This window comes from Corythoichthys intestinalis, chromosome 11 (assembly GCF_030265065.1).
Source record: "Corythoichthys intestinalis isolate RoL2023-P3 chromosome 11, ASM3026506v1, whole genome shotgun sequence".
Classification (NCBI taxonomy): Eukaryota; Metazoa; Chordata; class Actinopteri; order Syngnathiformes; family Syngnathidae; genus Corythoichthys; species Corythoichthys intestinalis.
The window spans coordinates 40,115,103-40,134,803 of record NC_080405.1 but is presented as its reverse complement, the minus strand read 5'-3'; the positions used below and the strand labels follow the sequence as shown (position 1 = coordinate 40,134,803).

Genomic DNA, 19,701 nt, shown 5'->3' with positions numbered 1-19,701 from the left:
TTAGGCATCGATCTCTCCACTAGCACAGTTTAGCAGTAGGGTCCCCAATCATATTCCTCGCACCCGGACCCAGATCAAATTTGTTCCACCACTGGACTGCTATATTGATATGCATCTTAAATGCCCTGCGATAGATTGGACTCAGCCTCTCTCCCCAAATCGGCTGGGATAAAGTCCAGCTCACCCACGACCATAATGAGAACAAGATCTTTACAAAATGGATGGATGAATGGAGCCAACCCGAGCAGATGGTGCCCCGCCATTGACTTTTATGAAAAGTCCTAAGTAAAGTGGGCACGAAATGATGTAAACTATATACACGATCACTATCACTTAAAAATAAATAAAGAAAAGCATTGCTGCAGCATGCTGCTGGAATGGTCTAGTTGCTATACTGCCAGCTATTGGCCACTAGCAATTGCAGTGCTTTCTATTGATTGGTCTAATACGGACATGTGCGGGGGTTATTCCAGGCTGTCGTAAAGTAGCAGGTTGGTGCCTTTTAATTTAATGTCACATCAAGTTTGACCAACATTGGTCCAATCAGATCCCCTCCACACGCTCTCTCCCTCCTCTCTCTCCCCCAACGTCGCTCTTTCTCTCTAGTGCACCTCAATGAACATTATTGGTGCACTGTGAGCGACCATCATCTGTCCACCGGATTCCCATCGTCAGCTTCCCGACCATATGCATTTGCCTATCTTCTTCCCAAGGAGTTGAACAGAGAGGTTGGAGGTGGCCAAAATGGCACAAAGCTTAGTGCTGTTGCTACTGTGGCTCATTGACACGGCATCCGCGGGATTTCCTAATCAGATTAATATCGGTAAGTGATTTTACAGCGGCAAATTGTGCGCGGAACCGGACGCGGGACCTTATTTAGCAGTCAAATGTGCGCGGAGGAGATAAGAATAAATTGGTCTTGAAAAATGCTTCTGCTGAATTGTTTACTGGGAATAAAATAAAGCGTGTGAATAATAAGAAAATTAAAAAAAAAAAAAAAAAAAAAAAAAAAAAAAAAAAAACGGTGCTCCAAAACACTACGTTTTTACGCACGAGTTAAATTTTTAAATACGTGATGATTCACTAATAAACAGCTAAAAGTGAGGCGAGTGGTGTGATGGTGGTGTTCCCACTCATCTTGGCAGGGGGTCTCTTCATGCGCTCCACGGTGCAGGAGCACAGCGCCTTCAGGTTCGCGGTCCAACTCTACAACACCAACCAAAACGCCACCGAGAAGCCTTTCCACCTCAACTACAACGTGGACAACCTGGAGTCCTCCAACAGCTTCTCGGTCACCCACGCGTGTGAGTTTATATCTTCATTGCTCCAATACATGCACACTCAGCATTAATAAATGTACTCAATATATTCACTGCCATTGCCAGCCATCGACAGACAACAAATTCATTTTTACTGGGATGGCTGGCATTGAACCATCATTTTTCAATGCCATTTACCACAATAGACGTCCTATATGTTCCGACAGGGAGGATCATTGACAGCTCTCCCAGTTAAAATTGATTTGACATCTTTCGCTGTCAATGGCAGCCAATGAGTTATTTCATGAAAAAAAATAAAAACAAACAAACAAAAACAAACAATGACGTTTGAACAGTAGGAATGCTTTTAATCTGTTTCCCTCTAGAACAGTGGTTCTTAACATTGCTTAAGTTATCGAACCACACAGGTGCATTCACCAAACCCTTGGGCATTTCATAATAAAGCCATTTTTTTACGAATTCAAAACCCAGCAAGCTAACATCTATGTTAATTCCTGTTCAAATTTCTTCCAGATTTTGAATCTACTACAAATAATTTTGCTTTTTGCTGTTGAAATTCATTTTGGAAAATGGCAGTCATTTAATTTCACACTGTTTCTTTTTTGTTTTCATGTCTACATTCTCATTTTATTGTTGCTTCCTTGCATCACATACCATTTTCATGGAGTAAAATGAAGCAATTTTTTTTTTTTAATTATCTATGAAGTTTACGTTGTCTGTAGGTCTGGCATAATTCCTCATATCAAGTGCCAGTCAACCTTCCACTGAGCAAACCAATTTCTCCTCCCATTAGATAGAAGCCTAGCAGTTGAAAGAAATAGAATAAAGCCTGTAAATTGAGAGCATACCAGTCCAAAACCTAAAATGCCACTTTGTCTAGATATAGTCAGTGTACAAAATAGAGCTCTGCGTTTCTTAACCTTCACCGAACCCCTGAGGCTTACTCCCCGAACCCCAGTTAAGAACCACTGCTCTAGAAGCATTTTACGCCTACACACACACAAAAAAAAGTCCACGATCACGTTTTTACATTTACACATTTTTTTGGTATTGCCATTGTAACAACTATCACGTAAAAAACGTGAAAAAAACTTAAAATACTACTAGCCGTGGTCGCCCAAATTATACTGTTTTTAAAAAATGGAAACCATAAAAGGTTTCCTATCAAATTAACAGCAGAAAGAATGACATTTTAACCGTTGCATTAAATACAACAACTGTAAGAGGCATGCGTGCATTACCAGTCTGATAGTAGTGATGTCACCGTGCTTATTTTCTTGTTCTCCCCCCTCTCGTACCGAGGTTTAAAGGCATGCTATCACTGTGGCAGTCAGGCGTGCTAACTACTGAGATAATAGCGCAGTCTAGTTTAAGCCGACGGTACACTCTTAAGTTCTCAGGGAGTAATATTTACATAACTGCCTGACACACTGTTGGGGCAGTTTACATGGTGACGCTCCGAGAATACGACAAATTTCAAATTTGCATTTTTATGGTTCCATCTCCATTCGAACAATGTTGCATTTCCCCGTGAAAACGATGTAGTCTTCATGCCAGGCCCTAGGGGGCAGAGCAGATTTACAAGGCGACAGCAAATGATGCACTTTGACACCATCAACCTCCTCAGCCCTGAAGACAACATACCCGCCCACTCCAAGCAATGGAATTTTTCTTTTGCTCCAAAAGGCACAAAAATGGAAACATATTTAATTACAAATATCTTAAAAACTGTAAATCAAAGCCGACGTTCCGCCAGGTTTGCTGTTTTTAATGTTTAGTTGCAGCGCTGCGCACGCCCAATGTGACGTATGCGAGTGCTGAAGTCACCGGCGCTGGAGCTTTCCATTGATATGGATGCGGAGCAAGCCCCCACAATCGAATCCTTCCACTTTTGAGCCCGAATTCAACGGTTTGAGTCTTCGCCTTCAGTTTTCGCCAACGCCATATAAAGGCGAGGCCATTCCGCAACATAATCATTGCGTCTTGGTGTCGCAGAGTCGCCATGGAAACCTCCCCTTAGTAGCTCAGTAGTTAGCATGTTTGACTCCCAAGGGTTCGAACCCAGACCGAGGAGGCGAGACAATGAGAAGAGATACAACATGATAAAATGGTCACCACCATCAAGAACAGTCACATATACAGACACAGTATAAAAATAGCAATATTGAATTTTTACTGTAGAAAAAAGATCCACAGTAAAATGGACATTTACCGAATTACTATATTGTTTTCTGTTTTCCTGTATTTTTAACTGGCACACCTGCCAGTATTTCCCTTTTTTTTGTGGTTTTGTTTTTTACAGTGTAGTTTCAGTGTTGTAAGTTGAAATTTGACAAAGGTAATGTGTGGTCAATGTAAAAACTGCTCATTTTTAGAACAAATCTGTTTCATCTATTGCCTTCAATAGCACCCAATGAGTTAAATCCATTCATTACTTATTTTGACACGTAGATGTGCTATACAATGGGGGGATTTTTCAAAAATTTCAATGTTGTAGAAATTCCCCTGACAACAGTGTTAAAATGCTAGCCTTGGAAAGAAACATGATGTCAAGCATTTATAGACTTTGCATGTTGGCTGTTTCTGACCATATAATTGATTTAGAAAGGGTTAAGATGAGTCGCATATAAAACAATAGAGAATGGCACGCATTACCTTGCTCTAAGCGTCTTTATTGGCTCTTTTATTGGTCATATACTGCATGGTGCAGAGCCGACAAATAAGCTCCCTCTTTTGAATTGCAATTAGCAGACAGAGAGCAGATAAATGAGGAAGGAATGGAGTTGAGACTGACATTTGGGGATGTCATTTGAAAAGATGAGGCAAGTGAATAGAGTTGCTTGTCGGAGCCAAAACGCCTCGCCCGCTCTTTCATCTCTCTAACCCCTGTGCTGCATGGCCATAATGGCCCCTCTGAGTCTACGCCTGCTCCATCGTCTCACTCCCCCTGTGTTATAGAGCATCTCCCCAGCATTGCAGAGTCAGCTCATTAGCACCCAGCCCTCATAGCACCTCACTGTGCTGTCATTGGGCGAAAGGAGGGAGAAAAAAAAATCTATAGCTCCCCCCCGACCGGCAAACGAGTTGATCTGCAGAGGAGGTGGGCCAGAGCGGTGAGGGAGATGAAGTAGAGCATCGTATCGAAGGCAGCCGAGCTGCAAGGACCCAAACGAAGGCTTCCGTAAAAACAATAAGCAAATGAGTGTGAATAAATAATAGATAGGACCATGCAATTTCACGCATGTTGAAGAGGAATGGAAGCATAGGAGGGAAAAAGCTTGATATCAGAATCTAATTAAATTCAGGGGCCGACTGAGCTTTGGTGAGAGGAAGGGGCTCCTGTGGGAGCCTTGGCCCCATTTCTTCTTTCTTGCTGCCACGTTGAAGCTTTTCCATCAAGAGAACTGTCTCAGGACGGCCTTAAACTTCACACGCAACAACGCTGTGAAGTTTGACAAACTACATTTGAAGGGCTGTATATGTCAGATGAACAAAAATAGACTGATAACTAATAAATATCTTACAACAAAGCTAACAAGACATTAACACTACAATTTTGAAAAACATACAAAACAGCTGAATTGGAGCTGTTTTATTGCACCATTCTCTGAATTGAATAGCATTCGTTAAATCTAGTGTGACTCAAACTGTCCAAAAATAATGCATTCTGCTCAGTTGCATATGTACCCTTATGGTTGTATTTTTACCTGTTGGGATGTCACGAAGGCTTCAGTGGTAGGAGTTCTGCACACATGCCAATGGAGAAATGCAGTAAATAGATGTCGGTTGTGTAGTCATGATTTCCCTACCCGCTTTGCTCTCGTATAGGCTGCTTCTTTGGTTTATGCAGCATTATGTTCACACTTGACAAGTAAACAACATTGGCGCAATTTCACAAGAGACAGAACTAACTCTGGTAAGCGTGAGGATGGAAAATAGTAAAATATAAAAAGTATATAAAAGTAAAATATAAAAAAGCAGCACTTTTTCTGATCCAAACTGCCAAATGTGTGACATCTGAAATGAGCTTAAGCGATATACCGGTACACATGTACAAGTTTTTAAATGTTAGAGCTCTAACAAGGTATATAATCTGTGCTGTCGGTTAAAAAAATATAATCAAATTGATTTTCAATGAGTGTCAATTATTTAGATTTTATTTTTTTAGGTATTCACAGAGGTCAAATATGTGAAATCCACAGAAAATAGTGAGTCTACTCCGCGTACTAAAACTGACCTGCGAAGGTCTGAATACTGAACACTGCTGGAAAAATAAAGCACTGATTTTACTTTTTGACTAGCAGAATGCTCCTCCACACACATGCACGCAGACACAAATACAAAGTCCCATTTATATACATACATATATAAGTATAGATACATGAACCTAAGAAAAGGATAATACACATTACCTAGTGTAGAGAACTAAGTTCAGTGCCAGGGAAAAGCAATATCAATTGCTGACACTGACAACACCAAGCCAAAATTAGATGTCCTTCCAAGCGTGGTGGAAGATTGAGCTTTTTGGCAACAAACATTCTAAGTGGGTCTGGCGTGCCACGAAAGATGCGCATGCTGAAAAGCACCTCATACCCCCTGTGAAGTATGGGGGTGGGTCAGTGATGCTGTGGGGCTGTTTCGTTTCCAAAGGCCCTGGGAACCTTGTTAGGTTGCATGGCATCATGAATGCTTTGAAATACCAGGACATTTTAAATCAAAATCTGTTGCCCTCTGCCCGAAAGCTGAAGATGGGTCGTCATTGGGTCTTTCAGCAAGACAATGACCCTAAACATATGGCCAAATCTACACAGAAATGGTTCACCAGACACAAAATCAAGCTCCTCCCATGGCCATCTCAGTCCCCAGTTTTGTTGGCAAAAGGGGTTGTACAAAGTATTAACACCAGGGGCGCTAATAATTGTGACACACATTATTTGATGTCAAATAATTTTTTCTTTATGTGGGATTTTTTCCCCAATGAATGAATGCACTTGTATTGAAGGTTGGATTTTTCTCTTTTTTTCCATTAAGGTCCCATATTATTTGAATAAAAAATATATATATTAGAAGTGGGCTGTCAAAATTATCGCGTTAACGGGCGGTAATTAATTTTTTAAATTAATCACGTTAAAATATTTGACGCAATTCACGCACTTGCCCAGCTCAGACAGATTTAAATGACAGTAGAGTGAAAGGCCCACTTGTTAATTGTGTTTTGCGGAGTTTTGCTGCACTCTGCTGGCGCTTGGGTGCGACTGATTTTATAGGCTTCAGCACCCAGGAGCATTGTGTAAGTAATTATTGACATCAACAATGGTGGGCTACTAGTTTATTTTTTGATTGAAAATTTTACAAATTTTATAAAAACGAAAACATTAAGAGGGGTTTTACTTTTAATATAAAATTTTTATAACTTGTACTAACATTTTTCTTTTAAGAACTACAAGTCTTTCTATCCATGGATCGCTTTAACAGAATGTTAATAATGTTAATGCCATCTTGTTGATTTATTGTTATAATAAACAAATACAGTCCTTCTGTACCGCATGCTGAATATATATATCCATCTTGTGTCTTATCCTTCCATTCTAACAATAATTTACAGAAAAGTATGGCATAATATATAGATGGTTTGAATTGTGATTAATTGCGATTAATTAATTTTTAAGCTGTAATTAACTCGTTTAAAAATTTTAATCGTTTGACAGCCCTAATTAGAAGCTAAAAAACACATCTTTTTCAGGGGTGCCAATAAGTATGGAGGGCACTGTAGTCGAATCGTCTCAAAATATGATTCTAATTCACATAATAATGCTATTTAAGTCTTTTTTTATCCTGTCGTAGGCACTTTATCGTCGCAATATATATCGCAAACCCCCCCAAAAAATGCCAATGTCAGTTTTTTTCCAGTATCATTCAGCCCTAGAGCATGCACGCTTTGGTGCTTTCTATTTGACTCATCCTGCATAATGTCAAATATCAAAGAATAATCTGTCAGGATACTCAAATTCAGCCCGATAATCAGTATGCTTAGAATTTCAAAACACGCAGGAGTTCCTGTTTCTTTTTGGAACACCAGCCCAAAGCGCCTCAGATTGATTCTTCAAAACAATGGAAGAACAATGAAGTAAATCAGGTCATTAAATGAGATTCATCTGCAGACTAGAAGGCCTCCGAGGCTGACTGAAGAACTCCGATGTTGAGTTTTACATTTGTCAGCGTTTGTTGTGCAAGCTGTCACGGTTATTTACTCGGATGTTCAAACTTCCTCCGTCATCAATAGCTCCCCGTGCATGACTCAGACCTTTTATGAGCAACACAGCAAAGTACATTTAATTTTCATGAGGTGGCAATCCAATCAAAGACTTTAGGAAAGAGGCGTTTATGTGGATTTGGGGAGTTAATCCATTTTGAGGCAGGCATTGCTACTCAATCGATAACAAAAAATGTAGCGCAGCCTTTAAACCCAACATAATAGAGACGTGCATACAGTGAGTCAAATTAAACTTAGCTTTTCAGAAAGAAAATATTAGAATTCACATGTGTAATAAAAGGCGGAGTGTCAAGACAATTTTCTTTCAAGTGAGTTGAAAGCCTTTTGATATTAATTGAATTAGTGACCGGCAGCAAACAAATATATGGCTGCAGTTATCCTAAAGGCTCGGCTTTGTAGCGCAGCTTTGCAGTTTGCTTTGGTGGAAAGACTCATTGCTTTGAAGCCACATCAGAAATTGGGAAATGTGTAATTACCAGCGCAGGTTCCATAATAGCTGCGGAAGCTGGGAGTCAGGATAGCTCAGAGAGAAGAAAAGAGGTGTTCAAAGCCAAAGGGGAGCAGTTTGAAGAAAGCAGAGCGGACAGCGTTAATGTTCCTGATGGTCACGGCTAGCCAACTTAATGACCTCGCCATCCTTTTCTCTCCTGTTTACTCGTCCTCTTCCACACTCCCACCTGAGGCGGAAAGAACAGCGAGCCCTTCTTTCACCTTTCCTTGACACGCTTTTTACTCGATTACTCGCCTTGTTTTCTCTCAAAGGCAAATCCTGCAATGTTTTGCTTTTGAAGCTAATCTTCATTTTCCTCATTTTTTTTTTTTTCATTTCCCTAATGGTCTGCTGCCATTCTTCCCCCATTGAGCGCATGCAATAAATGCCTTTTTTTTTTTTCGGAGGACTTCAATGTTGAACCTTCTAAAGCAGTTTAGTTATATTAGACGAAACAAGCTTGCTCCAGAAAAACGGCGGCGCAGACAGGATGACACGATTCACTGCGAATGTATTGATAGAGGAAAAAGATGTGGGGAAAGCAGCGCAATGCCTCATTTTAAACAAAGAGATGAGTGTGGTTAACACAGCCCAAAGATGTTCATACTGCAGTATTGGTACAAGCAATGCGCCTGAGAATTATTTATTACTTTTGCTGCATTCAGCTCCGATGTAGTGTTGGTCGCACAATGTGTGTTCAGGATGATCTATGGTGATGATAAGTGAGAAATATCCTCAAGATGAAAATTTTCATCTTGGGTGTAGTGTCAGGATCCAAAAGTTTAGAAAGCCAATAAGGGGGTGGGGGTGGGGGGGGGGGGTGGACTAACAGAAAGAACAATTTTCCTGCAGCAGTTTTCAGCTTTGTAATGCGATGGCTATCAACAAAATGCTGTACATTAGGAGAGTAATGAATATTCAATGTGGCCTGCATTCATCTTTCTTCCTGGTAATGAACAAAACCCTTAAAGTATTGTTGTGTAAAATAAAAAAACAGACTGTATAAAATCCAGGAAAAGGCATCCATCCACCCAAAACTCTAACCACTAGCATAAGCGGATTTTAAGCGGGGGGGGGTCCATGCCCTCCCTGGTGGCCGAAATGTATATGTATGTATGTATATATAAATTAGGGCTGTCAAACGATTCAAATTTTTAATCGGGTTAATTACAGCTTAAAAATTTAATTAATCGTAATTAATCGCAATTAATCCCAATTCAAACCATCTCTAAAATATGCCATATTTTTCTGTAAATTATTGTTGGAATGAAAAGACAAGACACAAGACGGATATATACATACAACATACTGTACATAAGTGCTGTATTTGTTTATTATAACAATAAATCCACAAATGGCATTATTAACATTCTTTCTGTTTAAGTGATCCACGGATAGTAAGACTTGTAGTTCATAAAAGATAAATGTTATATTTACAAGTTATAGTAATTTTATATTAAAACTAGGGCTGTCAAACGATTAAAATTTTTAATCGAGTTAATTACAGCTTATGAATCAATTAATCGTAATTAATCGCAATTAATCGCAATTCAAACCATCTATAAAATATGCCATATTTTTCTGTAAATTATATATATATTCTGTAAAATAATTTGTTTGAATGGAAAGATAAGACACAAGATGGATATATACATTCAACATACGGTACATAAGGACTGTAGTGGGCATTTTACTCTACTGTCATTTAAATCTGTCTATGCTGTCCTCACTCCGAAGCGTCTACTTTTTCCAAAGCTAGACAGCTAGTGAACGACGCCTTAATAATCAGACTTCTTCCTTTTTCATCTGATTAAAATGGCCTCAAACCACTGTCCTCTTTAGACGGTAGTGAAACTACAAAAAAAAAAAAGTACACAAGCATTGCATTAGCAACAACGTTAGCTTAGCACGCTATACAGGTTCACTAAACATAAACAAAAAGCGTGTCATACAAAAAATATAACATTTCGCTTACTAACATAATATTTACATTCTTTACAACAACCATACTTACGGACAAATCTTGTCCAAGGATCATATAAGCACAACATTACAACGTAGGTGTCAGCCCGAGACGTCGTGCAGCCATATTGAACTGGCAAGAAAGCAATAAACCATGTCGCAAAGCGACCACAAGAATTCGCTGTTAGACAGCACAAAAAACCTTGCTGTAAAACTTACCAAAAAGCAGAACACTGTCTGAGCGGGACATGTGCGTTAATTGCGTCAAAAATTTTAACGTGATTCATTTAAAAAATTAATTACCGCGCATTAATGCGATAATTTTGACAGCCCTAATATAAATATATAATAAAATGCAAGCAAGGGATTTCTCCCTGCATTTTTGGGACATAAAAAATAGCTAATACCTTAAGGACGGTATGAATCGGTAATCGGCACACATGTCTAGTGGTACTATTTACTTTTACTTCACTATATTTTATAGCACGTATCTTATTTTTTACTCCACTGCTTTTCAAATTGTCGCCTGCGTTACGCATTGCTTTTTCTTTTTTCTCATTGTGAATTAAAACTTTAGTTGTCATGCTTCCAGCGCAATCCTTGTGAAAATATACCCTAATTGAGCACTAGAGGCAGCAACATGACTACCATCAAGATTAGGCAGGTGAACAAGATATTGATCAATTAAAAACCAACAGTGAGAGTGATGCACCTTCAGATGGGACTGCTCACGTTCATACAGTAGGTGGAGGTTATGTACCTAATAGTTGCTTGCAATCCGCCATTAAATACTTTAACATTTTACTTGAAATTTTTAAAGCAAGTACTTCTGTACTTTCACTTGAGTACAGTTTTTGCCCCTGTATCTGTACTTTTACTTAAGTAAAAAAAGTGAGGACTTCATCCACCACTGTTTAGTTTTAAATTCACAGTGTAACAACATAGAGTACAGTACAGCATGTGATTCAGGTGAATGTAGGTTACCACGAATAAATACACCCAACTCTTTCCACGCTTTTTCATGGTGTCTGGGGCTGTTTTTGTTGCAGTGTAAATAGATGGTTAACAAAGTGACAGGGAGACATGTTTTTTTCCAATGTGTGGCCTGACAGAGACGCGCTGTGGTCAACACAAGCCTCTCATGTGATTGTTGTAGTGCCACACTTTTCTCTGCGGGCTTTAACTCAATTTGAAATGTGTGACCAAAGAAGCATGGCAGGAGAAGTTGGGAAAAAGAAAGGGTGTGGGTTTAGGGATGGCGTTGGATTTCTTTGCGGTGTGGGTGGACGTAGATGAAGACTACAGAAGGAGAAAGGAGGAGAATGTGAAATACAGAGTCGTGAGACGGCCAAGCGATCCCAGTTCAGCTGTGGAGGCACAGATGGAGGTTTGTTTATAGACACACATGCGGGATTGTGCATATGCAAGTGTGCGTCTGGACATACGCATAGAGCCGCATACTCGAATGCGGAGAAACATGCACACGGCAGTTTTAGACGCAGAGGAGATGTAACTGTCTGGCAAGAGTGTGCTTGTGTAGTGCCCTGCATTTTCCTGTACAAACTGTTGCAAGCATTTAATTTATAATGGAATATTTTTCTTAAGCCAAAATGATGAAGAAGATACTCTCCTTTGTGTATCATCAAGAAGGTTTTCATGCTAAATAGTGCACTTATGAATACCAATACCTCAACCATTGACTTTGTTATGAAACAATGTAGCCATTTTTATTTATTGCTTTATCGGCTGGGTCCCCAAGCAACTGCCTGGCTTGCCTGACCGCTAGCCACGTCCCTGACTATACACTATATTATTGCAAAATTCTTGTAAACAAATACCGTAATTTTCACACGAGAAGGCGCACCTCACTATAAGCCACCACCCACCAAATAACACAAAACAGCCTTTAGTCATAAATAAGCCCCACTAGACTATAAGGCGCAGCTGTACTCACTGTATTGTGGGTTATTTACACCAAAACATATTAACCGGTAACTAGGGATGGGAATTGATACGATTTTTACGATTCCGATTCCATTATCGATATTGCTTAACGATTCGATTCTTTATTGATTCTCTTATCGATTCTAATTTGGGGAAAAAGAAGAACAAACGTTTTGATTGGCATCGAGTTTGTTTAATCAGAAGTCACAACCTTACAAACAAGGAGGTCAAAAGAGGCCCAAAGCCTCAATGTTAACTGTGGCAATAAATGGCAAATACACAAGAATGTGCAACATTTTACTGAAAGATTTTTCTAATTTGAAATAAAAAGTATTGGTATATATTGGCATATAGGTCGTTGTTCTGCTTTTGGCAATATGTGTTAAAAGTGTATTATTTACCATTATATTGAAATGCATGCCTTTTAGTTTTTATGGTGCTTTCATGCTCAAGTGGGGGTGCCCTGGCGCTTCCTCACGCAAAGAAAAGCGCGCTCTCACGCGAAGAAGAAGTGCTGCTACAAAGCACCCAAGCGAGTGAGCGAGTTAGTGAGAGAGGGAAACACTGCCACGAGCCTACGTTCTTTGTTAATGTTTGTAAAATATCTACAGAGGCAACGCCTGCATGTATCATCTTCTGTGTTGTTGTTGTGTGTTTCCACTCGCGATCGGACACTTAAATCCAGTTGTGTAGTGGTTTAAACGATGTGCTAATGCTAGCGAACGCATGCTAACTGTTTGTTATTACTGTGTTAGCAGCTAATCATCGCTGATTTACGTTGATGCTAACCTGTTTGTTATTGGGGACAAAATTGATTTGTTTCATTTCTATTTTTAGTTTCAAGTGATGGTTGAATAAAGTCAGCAAATTATACCAACGTCTTCTGCATCGTCATTTGGGAGTTTAGCTAGCTGTATAGCCAGGACTGAGCCTAGCGTCTCGGTGAGGACAGTGCAGTCTATTCCCTATTATCTCCACCTTGCAATGAGTGCAAGTCGCTTTGTTCTAATTTTTCCTCGTGAAGTGAAGACACACTTTCGAGCGTTCGAACCTACTTGCTGTCATTGTTATGTTTACGGCGGCAATGCTGGTGCTAAACTATCGTAACCTTTCATTTTCACCCTTTTTCCTGGTGAAGTGTAGCCAAACTTTGGAGTGAGTAGTTCATAGCGCCATGCTAGTGTGATGCGTCTGGGCAACAAGACACGTCACGACGCAATATGCGTCTTTAGGGATCGTTAAAGGGATCGTTAAGGCTTTTTCATTGTGATGTCGAGGCCTCGAAAAACTCGGAATCGGTTCGGAATTGGAATCGGATTTTGATTCCCATCCCTAATCGTAACCTTCATTTTCACCCTCTTTCGTGGTGAAGTGTCGCAAACTTTGGAGCGAGTGGTTCTTGGCGCCATGCTAGTTTGATGCGTCTGGACAACAAGACACGTCACGTCACGTGATGACGCAATGCGCGTCTTTAGGAATCGTTAAAGGCATCGTTAAGGCTTTTTCATTGTGATGTCGAGGCCTCGAAACACTAGGAACCGGTTCGGAGTTGGAATCGGATTTCGATTCAATCCCTACCGGTAACAACAGCGGCATCATACGACTGTCATAATAACAAATGAACCACTATGAAGCTTTGAACCAATCGGCTGCAACGCTTCATTGCTTCAAGAAGCTTCATTCGGCCATCACTGCTCTCTTAGGTGGGGGGCAGTCAACCTCTACTGCCACCTGCTGTCAACATTTTTGTTGTCCATCATGCCTCCTAGCATGCGTTGCAGCGCTACAGATGTAAGTAACAAAATTTATGTTCTGTGCTAATTATTTCTTCAGTTACTGTTCCAGTTGTTTCATTAATTGCTATTTATGGTATTTGGTAACTCCTTATTGGACAGTGGCGCCTTAAGTCATTGTCATTAAACAATCATAATCATGACATGAAATGAAATGTCATGAGCATTAATGAATGCTTATAACAGAATTTGTTTAGTATTATCTGGCAAATTATCTCACTTTTGAATGGATGTAAAAGATCAGAGCTGAACATAAGTGAAGTTAGTGACATAATTTGCAGGATGACACTTAATGACTTCTGTCATAAGCATTCAGTCATGCCCACGATCGTGTCATGTCATAATTATGACGGTCTTATGATGCCGCTGTCAAGTAAAGTGTGACCTATTAACCCAAATAAATCAGCAAATAAGCGGCACTGGACTACAAACTGCAGGATTAAAAAAAAAAAAAAAAAAAAGGAAAAAGGGAAGAAAGTAGTTGCTTCTAGTCTGTAAATTCCAGTACGTGTCTTTCTTGATGCAATGCCTGCCATTGACAAAGAGAGACAACTAATTCATTTAAACTGAGAGTAATGGCTTTGAAAGCACACATTTGAGTGCCATTGATGGGGCTAGACGACATCCAATTCAGTTGGATGAAATGAAGAAATTAATTCGCCCCTCCCAGTCCAAATGAATTAGACGTCTAGCACTGTCAAAGGCGGACAATAAGTTAACAAAGACACTATTCCAGTGGAAAATTTTGGTAGCAACCTGTTGGTTCCTCTATTAATCTCTTTAAAAATATATCAATAAGCTCCTGCCAAGAATCAATATAAGTATTGCGATATATCACCATATTGATATATTGTCACACCCCTACTGAATATGCAAAAGCCACCCAGATGGGCTGAAGCTAAAAATATGGCTGGACTAAGCACTTCACCACTTTACTGCTACGGAACACTCAAATTAAACTAATTTGGTTGCAGAGGTTTGCAAAAGTATTGTGAACCTACCATGAAGGCGGACATTTTGACAGCTTTTGTGTTGGATCTCATTAGTCTGCTGAGTTGTGGCATAAGCTTGTGTTTCCTCTCATGCCTGTGAACAGAAAGGATAAAGAACTCATAAGCTACAAGCAAGTATTCTTGGCTGTAGCCATGAGGTTGTTTCTACAAAAACATGCTTAAAAATGGTATTTATTCCACTTGACGAAAGTTTTTTTGGTCAGTGAAATACTACGTCCAGGAAGAAGAGCTCTCCTTCAAACAGTACACACAAAAGATATGTTTCATTTGTGTAAATCCTTAATTTTTAAATTCATCCAATTTCATGGTGAAAAACCACAAATAAGACAATGTAAATAAGAAATACTTTAAATATTTTAACATTAACATCACATCACTGTAAAGCATAAAATGACTCATTTTTATATGGAACCACTGCAAAAAGGTTACTATCATTTGATGTTTGGTAAAAAATAAATATTAAAAGCAGAAAAACATTGCACTAAAGTGTTTTCATTGGAAAGCAACGAGTTGCTACTTTGACAGACTATGTCTTTTTATAGGACTGAAAGTTGGTTAATCTGGGGGTTCATGCATACTCCTGCTGAAGAATGATAAATTCTTCATTTGTCTTGAATAAATTGGCTGAGAAAAAAAGAGAAAATGAAGAATATATTCTCAGAGGCTCACTGCAGTTGCAGCATTTTGCTTTCACTGCAGGTTATTGTGAATAAAACAGTGTATAGGAGCCTTCTTTGCTAAACTTTGAAGCAACACAGACCCTTCATCATCCCAACAGAGTTGGCCCACCATCTGTCTTTTGCACACACCTGCACTCACTGCACAGTGCACAACAAAGTACAAACAAAACCTCTTTAAAGCCAATAAATTATGTTTAATCATGCAAACATGATCAAAGCATTTCTTTTTTGCATCGTTAGTCTCTCGAATGATTTAGCTGTAATGCATTGAACAGGGGTGTCAGACTCATTCTTGACATGGGCCACCTTGTAGATTTGGTCTCCTTCAGGCCATTACGTCTGCCAATTAGGGCTGACACGATTGATCGATTTATCAAATTAATCCACAATACCATGTTCGATAAAGAATCGAGAGAATTTGTGGATTAGAAAAATGCCCAAATCCTTTTTCTTTTTTTTTTTTTTTTTTTTTTTTTTTAACCTTTTCTTGCACGAATTACGACTTAGAGGGCACTCATTTCACTCATTGACTGCCATTGACAACTAGATGTCCAATACATTTTGACTGGCAACGAGCAAATTAACGTCAAATGGGTTAAAGGTGTAATGAAGTACGACAGCAAGTGATTTTAAAATGATAGCAGACCATTTTTTTAACACAAAACCATCCGGGGAAAAAAAGACAGAAAAGGCTTAATAATAAAATTAGATCCTAATTAGTCTTCCTTTCTTAAGCTGCCTTGGCCTCGCCAACCAAAAATCTCCAAAAATAAGCTGATGTCACACTCAGAATGAGCTGCAGATTTTTGCAGTCTGCTGGCATGCTATCCATCAGCTTTCTATTTTCTTGTTGCCATGTGACTGTTCTGCCATTCTGTCAACATGAACTAGCTAGTGCAGCACTAGAAAGCTAGATATGATCATAAATTGTGGTTGTGATGTGTTAACCAGTATTGCTGAAAAACAGTGGGTGTTCCCAGACCCATTTTTTGGGAGGAATAACTATGAAATGGAAAAAAGCAGCCTGATTTTTACATGTAAAATTACATTTGGGCAGTCATTGAATTTGAAATGGACATGGTCACCATTTCATAGCACCTTTAAAGCAAGGGCGTAGGTTTGGTCTTTATATTGGTAGGGACGATATAACAGCATAACCTGCGTGTACACTTTTTTTCTGGGGACGGGACATTAATAAGAACAAACATATTTGGTTAATGGGGGTCAGGGCTACATTTCTCACCAATATGAACCGAATTAATTGATAGGATAAATGATTAATGCAAAATAAATCTGTATTGACCTATACTACTCTTCACACTGCAAATTTATAACGTCTAAATCTGATAATTTTTGTTAAATCTAGTCAAATAATTTTCGCCATCTTTTTTTTGAGTGATAAAGTCTAGTCAACCGATTAATGCGTCAGATTCTTTCCCTTACTTTAAGTAAATTTTACTATTTGTTCGTCTTCAGCCCATACATCTAAAAGTTGGTCATTTTTCACCTTAATCATGAAAACTTTTCTTTCAAATAATGTTGTGAAAAATATTCTTGAATTAAGAACATTTCTGACAAACAGGTTTTTCTTTTAAGATTGAATATACAAACTTTTTGCTTAAAATAAGTCTCAAGCTTATTTTCGGCTAGCTGTTTTTCTTATTTCAAGAAATCTCAGTAAAATCGACTTGAAGCTCTGTAGCAGTAGCTAAATTAATGGAGTGTTCCCCACCTCAACAAAATTGATGTCTTTTTACATTACTAACAGTGGCTGCTGCTGGCGGAAAAAAACTAATATCCCTCGTCTTTGAAGGGGAGGGGGCAGCATGTTGTATTTCTGTTGGGCTGTGAATGCGTGTGTGTGTGTGTGTGTGGTGGGGTGCTTCAAGTCATCAGCCAATCAAACGTGTGTTTGAGGGGAAAAAAATGGACTGGAGCATTCAGCGAGTGACAATGGGTCAGTGTAAGTCTGAACATAATGAAAGTACTGTGATTCACTTAATAACGGTAGGATCACTTCTATCGTTACAATATATAGGAAGTAGGGTTGTCAAAATTATCGCGTTAACGAGCTGTAATTAATTTTTTTTTAAATTAATCCCGTTAAAATATTTGACGAATTAACGCACAAATGCCCCGCTCAAACAGATTAAAATGAGAGCACAGTGAAAGATGTACTTGTTGTGTTTTTCGGAGTTTTCCTGCCCTCTAGTGGCGCTTGGGTGCGACTGATTTTATAGGCTTCAGCACCCATGAGCATTGTGTAAGTAATTATTGACATCAACAATGGTGGGCTACTAGTTTATTTTTTGATAGAAAATTTTACAAATTTTATTAAAACGAAAACACGAAGAGGGGTTTTGATATAAAATTTCTATAACTTGTACTAACATTTATCTTTCAAGAACTACAAGTCTTTCTATCCATGGATTGCTTTAACAGAATATTAATAATGGTAATGCCATCTTGTTGATTTATTGTTATAATAAAGAAAAACAGTACTTACAGTGGGGAGAACAAGTATTTGATACACAGTCAATGGGAAAACCCATTGGCAGTGTATCAAATACTTGTTCTCCCCACTGTATGTACCGTATGTTGAATGTATATATCCATCTTGTGTCTTATCTTTCCATTCCAACAATAATTTACAGAAAAATATGGCATATTTTATAGATGGTTTGAATTGCGATTAATTGCAATTAATTACGATTAATTAATTTTTAAGCTGTAATTAACTCAATTAAAAATTTTAATCGTTTGACACCCCTAATAGGAAGACAATCTAAATGACCTATATAACTGAAGTCATTATATAATACAAATAAGGTTGCTTAAAAGTAATAATAATTTGAGTAATGAGATGAGATTTGTAATGATCATTTGAGAATCCTGAAAAGTTGCTAGTGTTATGTCCCTACCGTCCCTATGCAAACCTACGCCCCGCTTTAAAGGAATAGCAGTCCACTATAGCCACCGCTGTCCCTGTAAATGGTATATGCATAATTAACCTTATTTGCTATTTTTCTGTTTTTTTTGTTTACATTAAAAAAACAAAAGCAATAACAGTAGATAACAGTATTTCATTTTAACAGAATTTTTTTTTCTTTTTTGTTATTTAGCTGTTATTTGTTGTTTATTTATATTTTTAATTCACATAAAAAGTGGGAAAGAGTAAATGATCAATCTTACATGGAGGAAATTGAATTTTATTTACATTGTATTTTTGCAAAGCTATGAAGTCGATGCTAACTTTTGTGGGCCGTACGAAGTAAAGTGGTGGGTCGGATCTAAGCCTATTGTTGCTTTAAGAAAAGTCGAGAAACATTATTTAATTCTTCACCATTTCATTCATGACATTAAAAGCTGGACTGAGTCCTGACCCCAAAGTCCTGCTAAATCATTGCATTGTAATCCCATGACATCTGTAATGATGCGTGGCAATGCGCTTTACAATAGAGCACTGCGACAGTGCAGTAAAATCAAAGGTGAACTTCTCATCTGTAATACGACGGTTTGATAACCAGGTGCTCTCAAGGGCCTTGTGAAGTTGTTGGCCGTCAGATGACTGGCGTTGTAGCGAATGAGGTGCGAAGGGCAAGGTCCCTGTGAGGGTATTGACAAAACAGTCCAAACCAAAAAGATGAGCCCTGGAGAAAGGACGATGTGTTGAAATCAGTTGCGTGTTACACTTCCAAAAGAATAACAGCAAAGTCGACAGACAGCTGGTAACGCTAAGGACCTTGCACCAGTGCAGTCTTGCTTGGGTGGTTGCATCTCTTGCACCGTTAGATTTACCCTCTTGGGGTGAAACCTTTTTCATAAAACACAAATGCTGAGAGAGTTTTGCAAAATGTGCAACTTGAAGGGGAAACATTCTTTTGACCTAAATTCCAGGTCACATTCTGTATATATTTCTAAGGCATAGCTGTAATGAGATTCAGAGAGGAAAACATTACCAAAAAAAAAAAAAAAAAGACCGAAAGGCATATTCAACAAAATGCATTTTTAATGAAAATATCAAAAGAGCCTTTTCAAGTCAACCTACGGAGAAGAGTTTCCGTCTGGGTGCTGTTTGTCTTGGATTCATCACACTGGCAGATGCTGTTTGGTAACACAACAGCTTCGCTCGCTCAATGCTGTTTGCTTTAGCTCTCCACATATCCTCCACAAACACCGGGCGAAAGGCCATGTTGGAACTATGTATGTGCTGTAAGTTAAGAAACCTTTAAACCATGGCTAATATCACATATTTACAATGATAG

The 19,701-nt window shown here is 38.7% G+C and overlaps 1 protein-coding gene across 5 annotated transcripts in view; it reads left to right on the top strand.

Moving 5' to 3' along the window:
• Window positions 1-522: 522 nt before the first annotated feature.
• The window catches only part of gria3b (glutamate receptor, ionotropic, AMPA 3b), a 226,308-nt gene continuing 207,129 nt past the window's right edge, over window positions 523-19,701 (top strand). For 3 of the 5 annotated variants that reach the window (XR_009064807.1, XM_057850057.1, XM_057850058.1), the window contains exons 1-2: window positions 523-823; window positions 1,146-1,304. Coding sequence is in view for 4 of the 5 variants with exons in the window: in XM_057850057.1 (XP_057706040.1) it covers window positions 745-823; window positions 1,146-1,304 (238 nt within the window). In the remaining variant the exon portion in view is untranslated. The remainder of the gene's footprint in view (window positions 824-1,145; window positions 1,305-19,701) is intronic. The other 2 variants (XM_057850056.1, XM_057850055.1) reach the window with 2 other exon arrangements.